This window comes from Narcine bancroftii, chromosome 1 (assembly GCF_036971445.1).
Source record: "Narcine bancroftii isolate sNarBan1 chromosome 1, sNarBan1.hap1, whole genome shotgun sequence".
Taxonomy (NCBI): Eukaryota; Metazoa; Chordata; class Chondrichthyes; order Torpediniformes; family Narcinidae; genus Narcine; species Narcine bancroftii.
This window is the reverse complement of record NC_091469.1, coordinates 238194052-238217893: the sequence shown is the minus strand read 5'-3', so window position 1 is coordinate 238217893 and position 23842 is coordinate 238194052. Positions and strand designations below refer to the sequence as shown.

Genomic DNA, 23842 nt, shown 5'->3' with positions numbered 1-23842 from the left:
GATAAAGAGAATTTCAATTGCAAACAACTCATGGGAGAGTCTTGTTATTTTGATTATCATAATGTACTGTAATATTCTTGGGATTGAGGATGACTTACTTCCATTCCAATGTCGTGGATTTTGAGCCAACCGATGGGGATCCAAAGACTCTTCCATCGATGGATAGGTGAAGCCTGATAGGGCAGGTGGGTTCAAGTTTATTGTCACATCTACCAAGATGCAGTGATAATGGTTGTTTTGCAAGCAGACCAATGACATCTCAGACACAGGACAGTACAAAAGTTCAGGGTTGAGGAAAGAAATCAGTTGATGCGGAACAAAGGTAAATTTGTAGTCTGTGAGGCTGTGCACTCCTCCTGCTTTTTACTTATGCCTCTGTGCTCCCAATGTTTGATTTCAAGGGATCTTAAAATCATACTGAATACGGCTTCTCCACTTCTCCATTATGAACAGTCTCAGGCCTGGGATTCAGAAAAATCAGTGCAAAACTTGCTTTTTCCAAAAAAAGATTTGAGCAAACTTCATTTAAAAAAAAACTCCTCCATATCTGGTAACCCCTTCCTGTAAAAGCTCAGAACAAAGATTGTGGGCATGCAAAAAGCATGGTCTGCCCAATAGAGTCAACAAGACCCACAGCACTGGGGAAGTGGCCTGGGAGAAGACACAGCCATTTATTCCTTCCCAGTGAATGAAAAGGATTCAACAAAGATACCATTGACAATTATCTTTCCAATGCCTTGATGTGCCTCCCCATGGAAATCCAGATTAAAGAAACTACAAGGAAAGAGATCACTGCTGTTCAGCTGAAAATAAGATTTAAGCCAGTTCTGACATTTTAATATCCAAGCACCTCAATCAGCCAAAGGCTGCAGTTGCTTTGAACGTAACGATGGAAATCATCATCAGATTTCACTTCAACGAGAAAATCATCGATATTTTTCAGGGTCTCATCATGAATCATTCCTGTTGAAGGGCAAATAAGGGAAGAAAGTTGTTTTTGCTGATGTTGAGTGCTGTACATCAATGGTCTTAAGGTTCCCACCATTTATTCCATGTGTGCTACCTGAATTTGATCTCCCGTGAGGTGCATCAGCTCGCACTCATCTGGATTAAATTCTATTTCCCACTGCTTGACTCAATTTATCATCTGATCTCTATCCTGTTAAACTGCACAATTAGTGAAAACAGGTTTTATCTGGGGATTGATATTGACTGGCAAAATACAATAAAGAATCCCATCACCTTTATGATGCATGAAGCACATTTATGCCAAGACCCTAAAATATCATCCCATAACATTTGTTTAAAATTATATCTTGATCTAATTATGAGATTATCATGTCCAATGTAATCTGTGTGCAACATGGTCCAGAAAAACGCAGTTTCTCCCAGTTGTTTCTGTTCAGCCAGATGATAATAAATTTGAATACTTTCTTTCCCTCCTTCAATTGTTTTCTGAGGCATCATTCATCCTGAGTGCTCCCTTCAAATGACCTTTCTTCATGCAGGAGACACCCCTCCTGCTCTTTCAACAGAAATAGGAGGGCTGTTTAAAGTCTTAGGTAAGCCAATATGTTTAACCTTTAATCTTCATTTGCATGCAGAACCCACAGGTCGCATCAGAAGAAATACTGGAAGGTGATTTTAGAAATATAGCTCATCTCCAACTATCTTGGCAGGTGAGTTTAATAAAAAATGAAAAAAAAAATCATCACTAATATGTTTTAATACATCCGGAAAAGTAACTAAATTTATGAAATGTATAAACATTTGATCAAGAAATATAAACATACTTCACAACATGTTCACCAAAAAACTGTCGTGAAACACAAAAGTCTGCAGAACCTGTAATTGCCGTTAAAAGACACTGAAATGCTGGTGGAACACAGCCAGTCTTGTAGCATCCATAGGGGGTAAATATATATTACCGATGTTTTAGGCCTGAGCTCTTCAAAGTACAAGCAACAAAACAGGAAGGTGTTACACCTTCCTCTGTCACCTTTCCCCCAGCTCTCTCTTGCTTTCTTCCCTTTTCTCCCAGTCTCCATTCACAGAGCCAAAAACAATTCTCAACTTTCCTCTTGTCATATCCAATTAACATCTTTTGACTTTTGGACTGGACTCTTCTCACTCCCTATTCTTCCCCCTTTCTCTCTCCAGTTTTTATCCAGATGCCTTGCTGTTTCTTTTTGCTCTACCTTGAAGAAGGACTTATGTCCAAAATGTTGATGATATATCTTTACCGACTCTGGACACTGCACAGCCAGCTGAGTTTGTGCAGCATTTTAACCCAAAAATTGTACTTTTTCCTGTAAATTCAAAAAAGAAGCCTCCGAATAAATCCCGAAACCTGAAAATCATCTTCGTCAGTTACTTATTGCAACAGTTCAAATTTAAATGGCAAATAATGATGTTCAGGATAAACTTTTTTTTTACAGTTTAATTGATATGTGAAGCTATACTGTAAACTGAAAAAAAAACAAATCATGCCTGCTTTGTTTGGCATCTAATGCATAATTAAGTCATAGGAAAAGAAATCACAGTTGGTTACTTTTAGCATTCATGTTTAATAAATCTGAAAGTTAACAAAAGATACTAATGGAACATAATGTAATAGTTTCATTTAAAAATACAGTTTTAATTTCAAATGGGGAACTCCGAAATGATCACATACACAGTTGACAGATATTTCCATTGAAAGAAATGACAGATCTATTACCTGTTTCAGACGTGCCAACTCTTTTAAAGCTCGACCCCATTGATGCTTATAATGAAGTTTGGATTTTGTAGCTGAATCCAATTTCCTTTCAAGTTCCACCTGTTTAAAAAGTGCAGATTAAATAGAGATGTTTAATTTTGTCACAAAGAGAAGTCTTCATGGAGGATGCCTCAATATCTCTTGTCAATAATAACTAATTTGCAAAAAATTCAGTTTCTTTTTATTTCATCTAGTACTTATGCCTAACATTCATTTCAAATGAAATATATTTCTTGTAATTTCAGACAACAAAGGCAAAAGTTTCATATATACTTGAAACTCTAAATATTAGCATTCCAGATTCGTTATTGTTTATTTCAAGAACTGATAAAGTTGGAAAACAAACTATTTGGAAATCTACTTAAAAGAACATCAGTAGAAAATTGAAAGTATTAAAATATTTGGCTTCTGAGATATAAATAAAGTGGATGGAACAGACCAGAGATAAGTAATGAAATATTGATAATCCAATAATATAGTTTTTCATTTTTGAAAAAGATTTGGAAACTAAACAGAGAGAAATCGTAAGTGTCAGAATAATGCAGATTTAATTGAAGTAAAATAAAGTTAATGTCGAAAGGAGGGTTATAGGCTTCTTCCAGCCAGCTTGTTCATAAATTAAATCAAACTATATTCTTAAAGCTCTTTTAAATGTTTTCTGTAAAATCTGGAAATTTCTTTCATACCAAAAACAATATCAAGGTTTAAAATGATGCTATACCTGAAAGCTAGATAAAGATCTAAGTCTGTAGAATAGCATTATTTGGTTTCTCTGTAAAATGCTAAAGTCAGTTTCAACTCTTTTTAGATTTCAGCTTTATTGTCAGAGTACATACATGGCATCACATATAACCCTGAGATTCTCTTTCCTGCCAGCGAGACAGATTACCATTTATTGGTAGTGCAGAAAAAAACTAATCAACATACACATGTAAACAAATAAAGAACTGGAAACAGGTAACAAATGTAAATAAAATGCAATACGGAGAGAATTTTAAAAAAAATCAATAAAGTGCAAAAGCAAGAGTCTTGAAATCTCGTCTCTGATTGAATTTGTTGTTGAGGAGTTTGATGATGGAGGGGTAACAGCTGTTCTTGAACCTGGTGGCACGAGTCTTGTAGCATCTATACTGCTTTCCTGATCGATGGCAGCAGCAAGATTAGAGCATGTGCTGGGTGATGTGGATCGTTGATGATTACTGGTGCTCGGACAGCAGTGTTCCCCATAGGTGTTCTCGATAGTGGGGAGGGATTTGCCTGTGATCTCCTGGGCAATGCCCACTACCTTTTCCAGGGCTTTACGCTCAGTGATATTAGTGTCCCCATACCAGATTGTGATGCAGCCTGTAGTACACTTTCCACCACACATCTGTAAAAATTTGCCAGGATTTCTGATATCACACAAACTCCTGATGAACATGATAAAATTAGCTCTGTTTCAGCCTAAATTTTGATGAACATACCATAATCATGTATAATTCCTACTGCACAAAGAAAACTTATGTGATTCATTGGTGGATTTCCCTCCTGATTCCTCAGTTTGGAGTTCACTCTCCTATTTTCCTCATGACTGACACTGCACTGGAATCCCCCCCCACAGGTAAGTAAAATAGCATGCCCCTTCCAGCAACGACTCAGTTAATGACATTTCAAATAGGATCTGGCATTCAATTATTCAAAAAACCAAATTGACTTTCATGTCAGAAGTGGGTCTTACTTAATGCACAACAGAGAAAATCACCCTTGATGATTCAAAATAATCGAGTTTTCTTCTTTGCGGATTTGAGTCAAGAAGTTATGTTCCAATGATGGGAATTCAATCCTGCTAAAGAGTTGTTGTGGAAGAAAGGTTACAGGGCAACCTTTAGATATCCAGCTGTTTTGAAGGTTTTTCAAGATGGTTGCCAACTAAAGTTCTTTGATTCTCCAAAGGAAGCTATAGCATTTGCTCAAGAGCTGCCAATTACTCAGTTTCAACAGAGACATAGTCCGCCGCGATCTCTAAGGAGACAAGAGATGGAAGAAAAGAGCCGTGCTCCAAGAAGGAATGGTTGTAATGGTGACTTGGCAGTTGGAGCTGATTAAAAGAAGAGTTGTTCTTTTTTTTTCTAATTTTTTTTTAAAAAAAGGGATATTAAATAATGATGATGTTAGTTTAAGATGAAGTGAGAGTTGGGGGAGAGAACTGGATAGGCACTATTTCCTGAAAGTCATCTGCTACGTGTGAGTTATCTCACACCCATTTTTTTTTGGGAGTTACCGCATTGCGCAGTTTAGACGGGAGGGGGTATTTTTAACCTCCTACCCATTGTTTTTCCTTTTTTTTGTACTATTAGATTAAAGGTTGAAGGGTTTTTTTTTGTTTAATATAAAAAAAAAGCATAAAGTATTTGATTGTTTAAAAAACTAAAAATTGATGTGGTTTTTTTTGTAAAGTTTATTCAGTAGATAAGGAATATCTGAAATTTAAATGTGAATGGGATGGATGTTTTTTTTTATATTTTTTCTTTAACTTTAAAGCGAAAGGAGTGGTAATTCTGGTGTATATTATTTTGCTATTTTAGTTATAGAACGAAGGGAATAATGGTGAAAATTATAAATTGAATTGTACAATTCTTAATGAGGCTTGAATTTTGTTTGTGGTTTATGCTCCATTTGTTGAAGATATAGATTTCGTTGTAGATGTGTTTTTATTATTTGGCTATCTGAATTTTAACGTAATGATTGGGGATATTTAAATGTGGTATTGGAGCTTTTATTGGATAACTATTCAAGAGTAAAAGGGAAAAATGGTGGAAGAGTACTAAAATTGAATTGTACAATGCTTAATGAGGTTTGAATTTTGTTTTAAGATGGTGGTTTATGTGACTAATATGATGATAGATGTGAAGTTAGTTGATATTTGGTGAAGGTTTATCTCGATAGAGAAAGTTTTTTTCATCTTTTTTTCATGCTACTTTTTTTTTAAGAATTGATTATTGTTTAAGAATTTTTGATAGATAATGTTACAAACTTTACTAATTTTTTTATATTAAGTTTGAGTTAAATATATGTTTCATCTTAACTCCGTTTGTTAAATATATGCATTAAGTTTGATTTAAATATGTTTTTTAAGTCTGATATCTTAGTATTAATTACTTTTCTTTTTGTTAGTATTTTAATGTTTTTGGTTTTTTTTTGTAAGTGGGTTTTTTTCTCACATATATTATTAACTTTATTAATTCTTCACTCTTTATTTTGGGGGGAAAGGACTAATTTGAGTTGGGTTATTAATGTGTAATAATTATTGGGAAGGGTATAGTTTATTTAGATTACTGATATTGTATTGTAATTTTATTACTTTATTCTTAATTTTTTTTTAATGTAATCCTATATGTTATTCATGTTATAAAATTTTAAATAAAGTTTAAAAAAAAAAGAAATGGCATGGGTAAAAAGACCTTACTAGCTGTAATATACAGACTCCCCCCCCCCTCCCCCCCCCCCCCCAACACCAGCCGGGACGTGGACTGTGAGATGCAATTGGAAATAGAAAAAGTGTGTCAAAGGGAGGTCAAGATAATTATGGGAGATTTGAATATGAAAGGGGATTGGGAAGGTCAGGAAGGTACAGGATCTCAGGAGAAAGGGTTTATAGAATGCCTAAAGGATGGCTTTTTGGAACAGCTAGTCAATCAGCCCACCAGAGAATCAGTGGTTTTGGACGAGGTGATGTGTAATGAACCTGAGGTGATTAGGGATTTAAAGGTTGTGGAGCCCTAAGGAAGTAGTGATCACAACATGATAGAGTTCAGTTTCCAATTTGAAAGGGAAAAAATGATATCAAGTGCGCCAATATTTTAACGGAACAAAGGGAATTACAGTGGGATGAGAGAGGAACTGGCCCAAGTTGAATAGATGGGGGACAGCAGAACAGAATTGGTTGCTATTTCTACAAGAAATAAAGAAAGCACAGGATAGATATATTCCAAGGAAAAGGAAAATTATGAATGGTAAAATGAGACACATGTTGCTAACAAGAAAGGTTAAAGCTAAAATCAAAAGCAAAAGGGTAGAAAAAATTACTGGAAAAGCAGAGCACTGGGAAATTTTTAAAAACAGAGAGAGACAAAGAAAGTAATTAGGAAAGAAAATACGAATTACAAAAGACTATGAAGAGTTTCTTCAAATACATAAAAAGTAAAAGAGAGACAAGGGTAGATATAGAGCTGATTGAAAATGAAGCTGGAGAAATTATAATGGGTAACAAAGAGATGGTGGAGGAACTAAATGGATAGTTTGCGTTAGTCTTCACTGTGGAGGACATTAGCAATATACTTGATATTCAAAGGTCTCTGGGAATAAAATTAAGTACAGTCAGGATTACAAGAGAGATAGTACTTAGTAAGATGAATGGTCTAAAAGTAGATAAGTCTCCAGGACGAGATGAGGTGCACCCATGGGTTCTGAAGGAGACGGCCTTGGAGATTGTAGAGGCATTGGAATTGATTTTCCAGAAATCAATAGACTCAGGCACGGTTCCCAAGGATTGGCAGGTCGTAAATATAGTTCTGCTGTTTAAGAAAGGAAGGAGGCAGAAAAAAGGAAATTATAGATCTATTAGTCTGACTTCAGTAGTTGGAGAGATATTGGAATTGAACCTCAAGGATGAGGTTATGGAGTACTTCAAGGTGCATGGCATGAGAGGTCCAAGCCAGCATGGGTTTCATGAAGGGAAGATCCTGCCTGACCAACCTAATGGAGGTTTTTGAGGAAATCTCAAGTAGGGTGGACAAGGGAGAGGTTGTGGATATAGTGTATTTGGATTTTCAAAAGGCCTTCGATAAGGTGCCGCATAAGAGGCTGCTTAATAAGATGAGAGCACATGGAATTAATGGAAAAATAATCGATTGGGTGGAGGATTGGCTGATAGGCAGGAAGCAAAGGGTGGGAATAAAGGGATCCTATTCTGGTTGGTTGCCTGTTACTAGTGGTGTTCTATTGGGGTCCGTGTTGGGATCGCTTCTTTTTACAATGTATATTGATGATTTAGATTGTGAACTAAATGGTTTCATGGCCAAGTTTGCAAATGACACCAAGATAGGAGGAAGAGAATGAAGTGTAGAAGAAATCAAAAGCTTGCAGAGAGAATGGACAGCTTAGGAGAATGGTTGAAGAAATGACAAATGAGATATAATGTTGAGAAATGTACAGTTGTGCATTTTGGTAGAGGAAATAAATGGTCGGATTATTTGGATGGGGACAAAATTCAAACCTCAGAAGTACAAAGGGATCAGGGGTCCTCGTGTAGGATAAGTTGACTGCCAGGTTGGATCAGCGGTAAAGAAGGCAAATGCTCTGTTGGCACTTGTTTCAATGGGGATTGTGTATAAGAATAAAGAGGTGTTGATGAGACTCTATTGGGCACTGGTGAGACCTCATTTGGAGTAATGTGTGCAGTTTTGGGCCCCACATCTTAGAAAGGATATAGCAAGGTTGGGGAGGGTACAGAGGAGGTTTACCAGAATGATTCCGGGAATGAGAAGGATAACATATGAGGAACACCTAGCGACTCTTGGACTCTATTCATTAGAATATAGAACAATGAGAGGGGATCTCAGAGAAACATTTTGAATAATGAATGGATTGGACAGAGTAGATGTAAATATGATGTTTCCCCGGTTGGGTGATTCCAGAACAAGAAGACACAGTCACAGAATTAAAAAGTACCAATTTACAACAGAGCTGAGGAGAAATTTCTTTAGCCAGAGGGTAGTGGATTTGTGGAATTTGTTGCCACATGCAGATGTGGAGGCAGGATCATTGGGGAAATTGATAGTTATCTAATTAGTCATGGGATATTGGGACAAGGCTGGAATTTGGAACTAGAAGTGAGAACAATTTAGCTCAGGGAGTTTTCACGGAGCAGACTCGATAGGCCAAATGGTCTGCTTCCATTCCTTTTTCTTGTAATCTTGTTGATGCAATCCAGTCACCAAAGACACAGGTAAGCACTGGAACTGCATCACAAAGGTATGTGACCCTCACAGCTCTTCAGGCCCAGCTTGTCCATGCCAACTAAATAGTCAACTTTAACTAGTCCCATTTGTTTGCATTTGGTGAATGTACCTCTAACCTTTTCGATTTATGTATCTGTCCCTCAATGTCTTTTTAAACATTGCTATTGTTCCAATTCTTGCACCTCATTCCATATACCTAACACTGTGTGGAAAAGGTGTCTTTCAAGTCCCCTTTAAATCTCCCCCCCCCCCCTCATCTTAAACCGATGCTCATGTTTCAGACATCATGACCCTGAGAAAAAGTATGACTCTATGATTTTATAAAGGAGCCCCCTCTTGGGAGAAAGGTCGCAGCTATTCAACTCAAAATCGTCATCCTGACAATGCCCTTGCGAATTTTTTCTGCACCATTTCCAGCTTAATGACATTATTCAAATTGCTGGGCAACCAAAACTAGTCTCACCCATGTCTTGTACATTTGTGATATGATGCCCCTGCTCCTGTACTCAATGTCCTAAGGCAAGAGTGCCACTTTCTTCATCATCCTGTTGACTTGTGATACTTCTTTTGAGAAACAATACACCTATACTCCAAGGTGCCTTTCCACACAATCTTTGCAGCCCTACCATTCAGTGCACAAATCATGTACAATGTATCCAAAAAAAGGTAAATAATGGCTAAATGGTAGCCTTAGGACAAGAACAAAAGCATGTAGTTGAGATTTAAAAATAAAACACCAAGGGAACAGTGGAAGAATCAATCATGGTTCTTGAAGAAAAATGACAGCTGTAAAAATAGCTTGTTCAAGAAATAACATGTTCACTTTTAAAATACTGAAGTGAGCTGGAAATTAAAGAAAGGAAAGAAGAATTTTTTTTGTATCTAAAAAACAACATATTTTTGGTTGGAGTGATATGATCTGTTTCTTTTTAAATGTTCATGCAAAATAATTTCTTATATTCTAGAAATGCCAGACAAGTATCAGATGCAAAATATTTACTGAAACAAATAGTCTGACTCAAAAAATCTCAGGTAGCAGCAAATGTATTTGATTTGTTAACAAGGATCTGTATTCTGAAACTTCAAAACTTTCATTCTGAGTGAGTCATTAAATTATTGAAAAGAAAATAACTGAATTCTGTTTGCTGAACCAATCTATTTGGCAAATTTGACAGATACTTTTTGTCTGAAATACAAAGCAATTATTTCAAAGTAGCATTCTTTCACAATTCTAGCTTTAAACAGTAATTTAAATGAAACAGTTATTTTAAAAGATCACTGCAGATTCACCATCTTCAATTTAATGTTAACTTGGAGATACCGCATTGTAACAGGCCCCACTGGTCCAAAAGCCCATGCCACTAAAATATACCAATTAACCAACAAAACATCAGTCGGTGTCTGAAAACAAATCCAAAATCATGATTGTGACTTTCATTCCCATCAATACAATTGGAAAAGTCATATCAATGTTTGTACATTTCCAGAAAGGCAACATTTTAATTGCTCAGTAAGTGTCCAAATATTTAATCACTTGTGGTTATTTCAATTATTTTCTCAACTACTCTAACTGACCAAAAATTGATATTTTGTGGAACAAGTTTTATTGAATAGAACCAGTTGTTAATGCTTTAAATAAGATTTAAAATTATTTTAAAAACAAATTAAGGAGTTACAATTTATTTATGTTCAGGTTATATGGACAGTTTTATTTATTCTATGTAACCGCTTATATCAATTTATTGAATTATACCATTTTTTCTGTTTTTCTCCAAATTGTTTTTGATTATTAGAGTCAGTATAAAAGGCCTTGGAACATGATTTGTCAGAAGGCCATTAAGCAATCATAGTTTTATTGGCTACACCTTGTTTCTGATCAAAGTTCAATTCACTTTGTGGAAATCATGCACCAATACAATGGAAGGAGCAGCATGGTCTTAAAAGCTAGGTGCAATGACAGAATGAGTGTAGGAGAGTGAATTAATCTGAAAGGTAGGCATGCTCATTGATATGCAGTTCATTATAACCTAAAATGGAAGAAAAATGCATGAACAAAAATCTTGAAATATAATTGTTGACATCCAATTTCAATCTACCTTTTCTAGAGTTAGTAGATTGATCTCTGATTGAAGTCGAATTTCAGGCTTGTTGTTCTGCTGCTCCTTGTACTGATGGAACTCTTTCTCCAGCAGTCTGTACTTCTGTTCAGCTTCATGGAGCTGGATTGAGTTCATGGAAGTGGAAAAAAAAACTTTCAAGAAACCAAAGGAAGTCAGCTTATCCAATAGACACTAAACAGATGCTCCAAAAATTCACATTTAAAATAAATGGACTTTTAACTCAACTAAAGGACATGCAGACAACAGCAAGAAATCTGAACACTGATCAAGCTCTGGTTTAAAAATGAGTGAATAATGTCATTGTTTACATCCTGCTGACAAAGCAGGCAGCGATACAAAGCAGCGACACATAACAGGCTAATCCTTCTGTAGCAGATCATTATTTTTCCATCTATTCAGTTAACACTTTTCTGCTTGTTTATACATTATTACCACTTTAACATTTATAAGGACAGTTCCTGATTGCAACTTAATCATAAAGTCCAGTTAATAGGCTAAAAACTTAGATTTCATATTATACTTCTAGGAAATTAAAAATGGTTTCTGAGCCAGAAGATGAGCAATAATTTAAAGATGCATAAACAATTTATTGATTGTAAAATCCTCATTTCATAATCTACACAATGAATTCCAGAAAAATAGAGCCTGCTTTTGAACTTTGTGCAATAATTAAGAATTAAATGAAAATGAATGCAGTTTGCAGAGGTAAAAAACAAGTTTCCAGAAAACTATTGGAAATTGAATTACCAAAATTTAATTAAATTTTTAAGGTTAGATAATCAAAAATTGCTGCTTTGCTCCCATGCTTTCCCATAATGTACAAAGGAACATTATTTAAAATAGTAATGGAGTTGTAAAGTGAACTTCAATAAGTTACAGCAAATTATTCAACTTCAGGTGAATACATAAAGGATCACAAATGCTCCAAAACAACTAGAATTTAATTTTTAAAAAAGTACTCGATGAACAGTTTGAAATTTTATTACCCAATGCCAAAATGGCATAATAAACTGACAGTCAATGCAATAAAATGTAACTTGGTTACCCAATAGAGCAATTTGGTAACAAAAACTTAAGCAAGGGCATGTGAAGACCTTAATTTCTAAATTATAAACTCAAATAAATCCCATGAAAAAATAACTATGCAGGAACATAAAAAGCATGTGATCTGGTTGATAAACAATAGTGGAAAGCTTTGCTTCAATGAATACATTTTTAATGGAATAATTAGAATTTAATTGATTCATCGCATCTTTTCCTTGTTCCAAAGATGTTGCCTGACCATTACAAACAGGATAATTAATATTTAATGGATATTTGTTAAGGTTTTCTAATATTAACTAATTACGTGGTTTCAACAAAGTGTCTTCAACTAAAACGTTAATTTGATCACCAATAATCTTTCGGCGTGAAAATGTCTTTACTCTTCCAATTATGGCCTAGGACCTTAAACATAGGTCTCTGAACAGAAAATTATTAGTATAACTGGTTATTGGATGGCATGCATAGAGTCAGGGAGTCAAAAAGAATGATTCCATGCTGTAAGACGACAAAAACTTAGAATTATGACAACTGAATTCAACACTGAACTCATGATACAAGCACATCATCTCCATTGATAATCATGAATGGGATGGGAACTCCAAGAATGCTGCCTCTTTAACCATTTCTTGGGAGAAACTGAGAACAAATGTAATTTTATTTTAATTAACTTTATCCTTAAAAAGTATCTATAAACCCACATTCAAGGACGTCACTCTGGTATTCTAAGTATTAACTTTTAATAAGACAGGCAATGAAAATGAGAAAATCTTGGGGGATATCAGACAATGGACACCTGACACCAGGCTATTAACATCAAGCCATAGGCCAAGTAAATGAAACCTTCCAGAGAGATTTGGACAAAACATATTAATGCCACATCTTTACCAGAGCAAATTTTTTCCAAGCAGCAAGGATTTTTTTTAAAGCTTGGTCAAAGAGGCAATACTTAAGGAGATGTTAGAAGCAGAAGGACAGGAACTAAGACATGTTCCAGAGCTTGGAGCCATAGCAGCTGACAAAACTGAAGGAAAATAAATTCATTGATGACAAAAGGCCAGAAGTGGAGGAGTGCAGCCATGTCCAAAAATTGTGGAGTTAGAGACAAACAACAGTCTTGGAGAAACTGAATAAGTCAAATGTATGGAAGCCAAGAAGGTGCATGTTGGAATAGTGAGATCTAGTAGTAAAAAAAAAAGCAGAATGAAAGAACTCCACAGCAAATGATTTTTTAATACAAGGGGAAGTAATGTGACATAGATGTTTTTAAAAAAAAGCCAAAATAATACATCCAAGAATTATTACAAGACAAAGGCATAAATGCCACAAAAGAATTATATTTTGACAAATTGGATGAACACAATTTTTAAAAAATTGACCTTTGGTAAGCAATTACTTTCCTTACCTGCTGCTGTAAATGCAACTTATCGTCTTGCAACTGGTGTAGTTTCAACCTTTCCAATTCTACCTGATGAGCAGCATCTGCAGTGGAGCGTCGTGTAGTGTCTTGCATTTCTCGCAAGTTGCGATCGTGATCATCCTGCAGTTCTTTCCGTAACCTCTGGAGCTTCAGATAGAATATAATCAAGATTTTATTCTGAAAGTCCTCCAACAAACAAAAAATGACAAACAAGAACATGTGATATGCAGCTTGCCCACATAAGCCCAAATGGTTCGTTAAAACCTTTCCAAAGTACGAAAAGCATAAAATTACAATCCCAAATTCAAACTATTGTCCAAATACTGGTTGCTATTCTCCCATTTCCCCACAAAGCATACAAGAAATAGCCTGAGCCACATTCTCCTCAAAATTGCAACTGTAATTGAAATACTGAATACAACAATAATCAAAAAGAGAAAACACTGGGTATAGTCAGGTTGAGCATCATCTGTAGAATGAGAATAGTATATTTTAATCAGAAAAGTCTGTTTCCACTTATCTTACAGATTTCAGCATTTGAAAAGTTTTTGCTATTCCATTATTGAAAGCTGGTAAAAACAATAATAAAACTACAGATAGTTGAAAACTAGAAACATCCTGTGGCTTTCTTGCCCAGCATCTTAGGTAAACATCAAGAAATAGTTAATTCTTGCTCAAACTATAGCTGCTAAAGATGGAGTTAATGTACAAGAGGTCAAAATTGAGGAAACCATAGATTTAAGGGCTTTAGAACTGTTGGAATTAGGTTAAGGAGAAAACCATGGAAACATTTGAAAACAAGGATCCAATTTTAAAATCTACTGCCTGCTAAAGGGAAGAATTTGAGGTTTGAAAGTAGAGTAAAAGTGGGTGAAGTAAACAAGCCAATGGGATACAGGCATCAGAGTCGATACAATTTGAATGAGTTGATGAAAGTCATCTTAAGCAAGATGCAAGAATAACTCTCAGGCATTGATTCGGTGGTAAATCCCAGTGTTCAGTGACAAAAGCATATGGTAAAGTAGCAATGAATTCAACTGGCACTTTAGGCAGGTTTTTAAACTGAAGATTTGAATACTATTATTATTTCAAAATGATGATGCACCTGGAGGCAGTTTTGAATGAATCATCAGATTTCTTCAAAAAATTACTTTGCTCAGAACAGCAAAAATAATTCCAATTTTGAAACATTAAATTTAAGTGTGATTAAAGTATTGAATATCTGTACATGAACAATTGAAACAACTGAAATTGTTTTTCAAAACTTGAAACCAAAGACGTCATTTATCAAAAAGTAAATGTAAATTGATCAAAAAGGTAGAACTTTGAAGGCTTAGTTTCCCCCATGTATTGTGATAAATGTACAAGCTTTCTGAAAGGTGAAAATAAACTTAAATACTTGTAATATTGATTGGTTAACAATATAAAGATTTGATATTTCTTTTTTAAACATCTTTTTAAGAAATCACAACATGGGAATGTGGTGTTGACAACATTCCAATATGATTGTCGACCCATTATTTCTGCATAAACCTGTAACCTCATTGTTTCCCAACCCTGCACTGCTCGGTTCTACCTCCTACCCCAGAACCACAAACCTCTAACCTCATTGTTTCCCAACCCTGCACTGCTCGGTTCTACCTCCTTCCCCAGATCCACAAACCCATTTATCCCAGTTGACCATTGTTTCCGTGCAACCTCCTCTCCTGCCCCAGCCCTTTTTCATTCAGGTATCTGGCTGTTTATGCTTATACCATAGGAAGGAAAGGTTACCTTGACTATGGATGCTATGTGACCTGCTGAGTTTTGCAGCACATTTGTGTATTGCATGCAAACTTCTGCCTTGCATCTCAAATTATGTTCACATTCTAAACAATTTTCACACAAGAGTCAAGTGACAATTTTTACAAGATCAAATCAGCAAACACAAAGAAGGCATATCACACAGGGGTAAAGACGAACAATTACTTTATTAACAAAAATTCACCTTCAAACTTTAATTCAAAGTCCCCCCTTTTATAACAATGCCCACTGGTTACTATGCAAATTTCTATAACAGTGTAAAACTAATAAATTCCCAAGCCTAAATATAACATATGTAAATAGAGTCTAAGTTATATTTCCAACCAGCCCACAGAAAAACTTAGACACAAAACACACAAGACTCACAAAAACTTTGATCTCAAGCGAAGCAAAGATCATAAACAAAATTCAGTTTGTTTGGTAAACTGAAGCCAAAAGATCTTTGAGAGAGAGAGAGAGCACAAAATTCGAACTTGTCTTGTGTTGCTTTTCCTTCTGGCTGCCTTTTTGAAATCCCAACATTCTAAACTGTCCTCCAGAACATGTCTCATGCTCTGGGCCGCCTTCCACTCCACAGCACCCCCAATGGTGGTTTATCATCCAAGTCCTGAAATATTTAGATCATTTTCTGCACATGCTCAGTACTTCTCCCACTCTCTCAGCAGTCCACCTTCAACTTGTCTAAGGCAAACTGTCACTTTTTAACATAAAACTAGACAACACATAGGCCAATACACAACACAGAACTCTATAACACCTCCCCTGCTAAAAAATAAATTTGGTCCACAACAACAAATTTTTAACAATTAATGGAAGTATTGTAAAATAAACTCTCCATTTTTTTTACAATAAATATGTGATTAGATTCACATCTACTCAGATTAACATCTTGACAAACAATCTGTTATTACATTTTCCATCCCATTTATGGGTGTAATAATTAAATCATACTCTTGTAATAGTAAGGTCTAATTCAATAACTGTCTTCTTATTTTGCATTTTAGACAGAAAAACTAATGGATTATGATCAGTATATATTATTAACGGTTTTTAAACAGTGCAAATATACACATCAAAATGTTGCAACGCTAAAACAAGCACTAATAGCTCCTTCTCAATAGTCGAGTAATTTTGTTGATGGTCAATAAACTTTTTCGAGAAGTACGAAATAGAATATTCTACTCCATCACCATCCTTCTTCTGTAACAGTACAGCACCAACTGCTTCATCTCTGGCATTAGGGAACACAAGTACAGGCTGATGGCACAAAATGGTCCTTAACTTAAGAAACGCTTCCTGGCATGCATCTGACCAGATAAATTTTTCTTTCTTTCCAAGTAGTTTTGTTAATGGGAGTGCAATTTCTGCAAAGTTTTTACAAAATCTACAATAGTAGCCAATAATATCTAGAAATATCCGAAGAGCTTTCTTATTAACTTGGATAGGGAATGCAGTGATAGCCAATACTTTTGCTCCAAATGTCGGTGCCACATGTCCCTGTCCTACCACATAACCCAGATAAATTACAGTGGTATGTCCAAACTCACTCTTGTGCAAATTCACTGTGAGGTGTGCTTCCACCAGTCTGTGAAATAACTGCTCCAATTCAATGTGTTCTTCCCATGTATCCGTACTAATTACTAAATCATCGATATAGGCATGTGTGTGCTCTAAACCCTGAATTACAACATTAATTATTTTCTGAAATGTGCCAGGTACATTTCTCATCCCGAAAGGCATAACATTATACTCATACAATCCCGAAGGTGTAACAAATGCAGAAATCTCCCTGCCTTTTCTGTCAAAGGAACACACCAGTATCCTTTTAAGAGATCAATCTTTGTAAGAAATTTAGCGTTCCCCACCTTATTTATACAATCATCTATTCTGGGAATAGGGAACGCATCAGTCTTTGTCACCATGTTTACCTTTCGATAATCTATACAAAACCTAATTGAGCAATCTGGTTTAGGCACTGGAACACAGGGTGAACTCCAATTTGACCTTGATTTTCAGATGATGTCATTTTTGAGCATATAATCCACCTCTTGATCCAACAATCTGCTCTTTTCCTGATTAACTCTGTAAGGATGCTGCTTAATAGGCTTAGCATCACTGACCTCCACATCATGACAATCCACAGTAGTTCTTCTTGGAACATCTGGGAAAATATCCTTAAATTTCATAAGTAATGTCTTCATTTCTACCCTTTCTGATTTAGTCAAATGAATTAATTTGGTGTCAAAGTTTTGCAAAACTATAGAATTTTCCAGCCTGGGGCTTATCACATTCTGTGCTCCATGAACTTCCACAAAACTTATCTCCTCCTTACTTTCCACTATAACTAGCACCTTGGCTGGAATCCTAGTCTCCTCTTCAGTCATTTTCTCAGGTGTCTCAATGACATAGGTGACCTAGTTAATATTTGATTTCACCTTATATGGTCCTGAAAACGGAATTCTCAAAGGGTTTGACTGCGTTGGAAACAAAACCAATACTTTGTCGCCAGGTTTAATGTCCCTAATTTTTGCTTTTTGATCTTACCGAATTTTCATTTTTCCCTATGCTGTTTTTAAACTTTTCCTTGCCATCTTGCAAGCCTGATGTAATCTGTTTTTAAATTTGAAAACATAATCCAACAGATTTGATTGTATATCATTATGTATCCACTGTTCCTTCAACAATAGTAATGCACCCCTGATTTCATGACCAAACACCAACTCAAATGGACTAAAGCCAAGAGACTCCTGAGTTGCCTCTCTAACAGCAAACAATAACAAATGGATTCCTTCATCCCAATCCTTTTTATTTTCCATGCAACAAGCTCTTATCATATTTTTCACAGTTAAATGGAACCTTTCCAAGGCTCCTTGACTTTCAGGATGATAAGCAGATTACACAATTTGATGGATTCCCAATTCATACACCACCTGTTGAAATAATCCTGACATAAAATTACTCCCTTGGCCCGATTGAATTTGCCTTGGTAGGCCAAACAGCGTGAAAATTTTTGCACAGCCTTCACAATCGTCTTCAATTTAATGTTTCTCAGGGGAATAGCCTCTGGACACCTTGAAGCTGTGCACATGAGTGTTAACAAATATTCATTTCCTGCTTTGGTTTTTGGCAATGGGCTATCACTTTTTAGAAGGGCTCCCCAAAAATAGGGGTGTGTGTAAAGGTGTCACTGGTGGTCCTTAATTAGGCTTGCCCACCAGTTGACAACTGTGACAGGTTCTACAAAAGTTCACAACATCCTTTCTTAATTTCGGCCAATAAAACTGTTTCCTTATCTTTTCTACCGTATTTTTCACTCCAAGATGACCTCCTAAAGGTGTACTATGAGCCAACTTTAATATTTCATTCCTTTAAGTTTTGGGAATTACAACTTGCCTTACTACTGCCCAGTTTTCACTGGCAGGTATCACTTGTAGTCTCCACTTTCTCATCAATATTCCTTCTTGAACAAAGTAACCTACTGGCAGAGTTTCAATTTCCTGGTTAGGCAGAATCTTATCTGTTATTTCAGCAAGATCAGGATCATGCTTTTGTCTAGCTATTAATTCTTCTCTTGACAACAGCAAAGCTGGATCCTTAGGTTTGTCCTCAATGCATGCCTCCACTACAGACTTTCTCTATCTCTACCTTTTTTCAAGACGTGCCTCTAGTAATGGCACACACAGGGTAGATTTCCAAATCCTTTTCAGACTCATAAAACAATGGCTTACTTGTGAGTTTCACCGCAGGTATGACTTTACCCTCTGCTAAATCATTTCCTAACAAAAGAGAAACTCCATCCACCGGCAGATTTGATCTTATCCCCATCGTAACTGAGCCATTAACCAAGTCTGATTTCATCACTATTCTATGCAAGGTATAGGCTCTGCTTCACCATTAACACCTTTAATTAAATTCATATCTCCAGTATCGGTCTCCTCACCAAAATTCAAAAAGTTGCTTAATACAAGCGATTCGGCTGGTCCAGTATCCCACAGCATTTTAACTGGCACTTGATTGGATCCTTCTTTAACTGAAATTAAACCTTCAGTCATGAATGGTTTAAAAATATCCCTAACTTTCTCACTCTGAACACAGGCAGTTGGTACCACCCCTTTCTCTTCTTCCTTTTCAGTACAGTTCAATTTGCTAATATGTGCCCTGCCTTCTTACAATAGTGGCAAATAACACTTGAAAACTTTTCCTTCACCCATTTCTCTTCCTCTCTTCCTTTATCCTCACTTCTAGATTTTCTTTCTACTCTACTTGGATTATCAGCAGTATTCCTTTGAAAAGTTTTCCCTGGTGTCCACTTAGATTGGTGGGTTAAAGCATATTCCTCTGTGAATTTAGCCAATTCTTGCCAAGTTTTTATATTTTTCTCTACCAAATACACTTGAATATTGTCAGGAACACAATTTTTAATCTCCTCAATCAGAATGATTTTCCTCAATAAATCAAAGTTATTTTCTACTTTTATTGCAGCACACCACCGATCAAAACACACAACCTTCCTATAAGCAAAATCCAGGTCAGATTAGGTTGCTGCTTTTTTTAAATTCCTGAACTTTTGTCTATAAGATTCTGGGATTAGTTCATAAGATCAGAGTATAGCCTGCTTTACAAATTCGTAATCAACTGCTTGTTGTATCGTGAGACACAAATACACCTGTTGGGCTTTCCCTTTAAGAACACTTTGTAGCAGGAGTGACCACTACTGGTGGCCATTTTACATTTACAGCTACTTTTTCAAAATGCTGAAAATACTGGCCTATTTCAGCTTCCTCAAATGGAGGAACTAACCTCACTTTGCTACTGTCCAGAAACATTTCCTCCTGACCAGCTTGTGGGTTTTGGGCTTCTCCCTCTCCTTGTGTTAGGGTCAGCTTTAATTTAGCTAGTTCTACCTCATGCTTCTGTTCTTTCTCCCTCTCCTCCCTTGCGGCTGCTCTTTCTTCCATTTCTGCCTGCCTTACTGCTTCCTGTTCGGCTTTCCTTTCTGCCTCTCTTTTTTCCTCTAACTCTAGTTTTCTCAAAGCCAACTTTACTTCCTCTGAAGTTTTCTCCTTCGGAAACTGTTCTAATGCAGCTTCTTTAAATACCCCCTTTCCTACATCGTGCTTAACAATCTTTCAGGCAACTTCCTTCCTTTTCATCCGAGTTCTTACTGTAAGAAGTTTTAACTTGCCAACTACAACCATCAGTTCTGACTCTTTAGCCATTTTAAAATTAACCACTGAAGGGTTCGTTATGAACTGGTCAATATTCATAGTTGCTGGTTTTTCTGCTGGTGATTTATACACTCACTGTTTATTTTTAATTTCAAGCTGGAGGTCGAGTCAAACTCAGACGACTGATAATTAAGCACAAGTAAATCGCCCCTAAAGCTTCCAAATTGGTTTGATCCCAAACAAATTGTATTACAAGATCAAACCAGCAACCACAAAGAAGGCATATCACACAGGGGTAAAGATGAACAATTACTTTATTAACAAAAATTCACCTTCAAACTTTAATTCAAAGTCCCCCCTTTTATAACAATGCCCACTGGTTACTATGCAAATTTCTATAACAGTGTAAAACTAATAAATTCCCAAGCCTAAATATAACATATGTAATTAAAGTCTAAGTTATATTTCCAACCAGCCCACAGAAAAACTTAGACACAAAACACACAAGACTCACAAAAACTTTGATCTCAAGCGAAGCAAAGATCATAAACAAAATTCAGTTTGTTTGGTAAACTGAAGCCAAAAGATCTTTGAGAGAGAGAGAGCACAAAATTTGAAGTTGTCTTCTTGTGTTGCTTGTAGAGAGAGGAACCACTGGCTTGGTCTAGAATGTTCATCCTTTTTGAAATCCCAACATTCTAAACTGTCTTCCAGACCATGACTCATGCTCTGGGCCGCTGGTTTATTATCCAAGTCCAGAAATTTTTAGATCATTTTCTGCACATGCTCAGTCCGTCTCCCACTCTCTCAGCAGTCCACCTTCACCTTGGCTCTCTAAGGCAAGCTGTCACTTTTTAACATAAAACCACACAACACAGAGGCCAATACACAACACCGAACTGTTACACAATCTATGAATTAATTATGATGTCTGATGAAATAACAGGCAAATACAGTTTATATGATTTTTCTTTTGGCAAATCAACTTTTTCCTCGATTTTAAATACAACATTAAGGCTTGGAATATCTCAAAACATATTAATATACAAGTTTGAATCTTTACAAAGAGCTGTATTAGGAGGAAGAAAAGCTGAAGGAAAACCTCCTGGTTGCTAAGTTCCAATTATAACATGCTCAGAGTCATTAAAATTGTTTGGACCCAGCTACGCTCTGACTGCAATGGCCAATTTGAGCTTCTCAATACAATTTGACAGAACAATCAATCTTTCTTGCTCACCTCGACTGCTGAGGAAGCCAAACCCAAACTGGTTGAACAGCTCCTTGTACACTGCTTGAACTCAATGGTATGAACATAGATTTTTCCCCATTTCAGGGAAAAGTTCCTTTCTTACTCCACCCAAAGTCTCTCGCAGTTCATTCATTTTCCATCCCTTGCCCCCCCACTTCAACCTCCCAAACTTGTGCACAGTTTAGTTTTCAACATCTAAGAAAGCAATCCTACTTTAAGATTGAAATTTGCGAAGGGGGCCCTCGCCAACCACCACCCCCAAGTGCCACAACATATTCAAGTAAAAGCCTCGCTTTCTTTTCACCTCACATAACATGAATATTTTGTGGTTTTTTTTATATAGTTTGTAGGAGAGAAGAATGAAAGAATCCAAAACTTGACTGCTTCACAGGGAAGGGAGCCAATAAATTTTGAGCAGAGTCCCAAAGGGGTTCATACACAAAGAGGTTGAGGATGGCATTGCAAAGCCCCTGCAACTAGATGCTCCTTATTGGCAGCCCCAAATCAATGCAGTTCTGAAACATCCTGTTCTCGTCATGGACCATCAACATAGGGGCACCCCAAAGTTGTGTGCTTAGTTCCCTACTCTTCACAATCAGAATTTATTTTGATGAATAAGTAATGACATTTGGTGTTTTGCAGCAGTATCATAGTGCAAACATTCATATGAAAATCGTCTTAAAAAATAAAAATAATAGTGCATAAAAAGTAAGGCAGTGTCTTTGGTTCATTGATCATTCAGGAATCTGATGGCAGTGGGGAAGAAGCTGTCCTCATGCTTGTTGAGTGCTCGTCTTTAGGCTTCTGCACCTTTATCCCCAATGGTAGCAGAGTGAAGAGGGCATGGCCTGGGTGGGGGGCGTTTTTGAGGATAGAGGCTAATTTTTTAAGCCACTGCCTCATGTAAATGAACTCGATGGAGTGAAGTCTGGTGTCGGTGATGTCACAGGCTGAGTTAACAAACCTCTGGAGTTTTTTCTTGTCCAGTGATACAACCATCCAGAATGCTCTCCATGGGACACCTGTAGAAGTTTATGAGAGTCTTCAGTGACATACCGAACCTCCTCAGACACCTCACAAAGTAAAGCCCCTGGCAAGCCTTCTTTGTGATTGCATCAACTTGGAGGCTCCAGGACAGATCCTCAGAGATGTTGACATCCAGGAATTTGAAGTTCTTGACCCTCTCCATTACTGAGCCCTCGTTGAGGACTGGGTCGTGTTCTCCAAACTTCCTCCTGAAGTCCACAATCATCTCCTTGGTTTTGCTGATGTTGAGCACAAGGTTGTTGTCGTAACACCATTCAAGGAGCTGATCTATCTCCCTCCTGTACACTTCCTCATTGCCGTTTGTGATTTTGCCGACCACGGTGGTGTCATCGGCAAACTTGTAGATGGCTTTGGAAGTGGCCTGGCTACACAGTCATGGGTGTATAATGAGTAGAGCAGTGGGATAAGCACATATTCTTGGTGTGCGCCTGTGTTGATAAACAGTGAGGAGGAGACATTGTTTCCAATTTGTACTGACTGTGGTCTTCCAATGAGAAAGAGTCCAGTTGCAGGTGGGGGGGGGGGGGTGGGTACAGAGGCCTAGAGGTTGTAGTTTCTTGACCAGCACTGAGGAAATAATGGTATTGAAGGCAGAGCTGTAGCCAATGAAGAGCAGCCGTATGTATGGGTTGCTGTTTTTGAGGTGAGCCAGCAATATTGCATCTGCTGTAGAGTGATAGTGATGGCAGGGTGAACTGCAGCAGGTCCAGGTCTTTGCTTAGGTACCTGTTAATTCTGACCGTGACCAACTTCTCAAAGCATTTAATCGCTGTAGAAGTTAGTGCTGCTGGGCGATAGTTGTTGGGACAGCGCACACTACTCTTCGTCCCCTGGTCACAACCTTTTTCAGTTCTGGAAGGCGGCTGAAGTGTAGTATTTCGAGGTTCATGAACAGTTTCTTTGCAATGGCTATCAGAGTCTTGAACCTTCCCCTACTAGCTTAATCATAAACTACTCTGATACCACATAAAGGACTTTCTGAACGATTATAGTTTCTGGCGCAATGGTAATTGTGAATATTTATTATCTTTTGGATTTATTATCTCATTAATTTATACAATCTAAACTTTAGTAGTTTTTTTAAATTTACAAAATACCTGTTCGGCTGTAGCAAGAATTTCAGTGGTTACATATATTGGACAATTTGTAGGGCAATAAATACATTATCAAAAACAAATCAGGAAGAAAAATAGATTTTGAATAATGATCACTTTTAATGCCACTACTCAACTCCTAA

At 36.7% G+C, this 23842-nt stretch overlaps 1 protein-coding gene across 5 annotated transcripts in view; it reads right to left on the bottom strand.

Moving 5' to 3' along the window:
• Positions 1-23842, bottom strand: part of cep120 (centrosomal protein 120) — a 96811-nt gene that overhangs the window by 8515 nt on the left and 64454 nt on the right. For all 5 annotated transcript variants that reach the window (XM_069893397.1, XM_069893417.1, XM_069893406.1 and 2 more), the window contains 3 exons: positions 13324-13485; positions 10854-10976; positions 2720-2818 (listed from right to left, as the gene is read on the bottom strand). In XM_069893397.1, coding sequence (XP_069749498.1) covers positions 2720-2818; positions 10854-10976; positions 13324-13485 — 384 coding nt within the window. The remainder of the gene's footprint in view (positions 1-2719; positions 2819-10853; positions 10977-13323; positions 13486-23842) is intronic.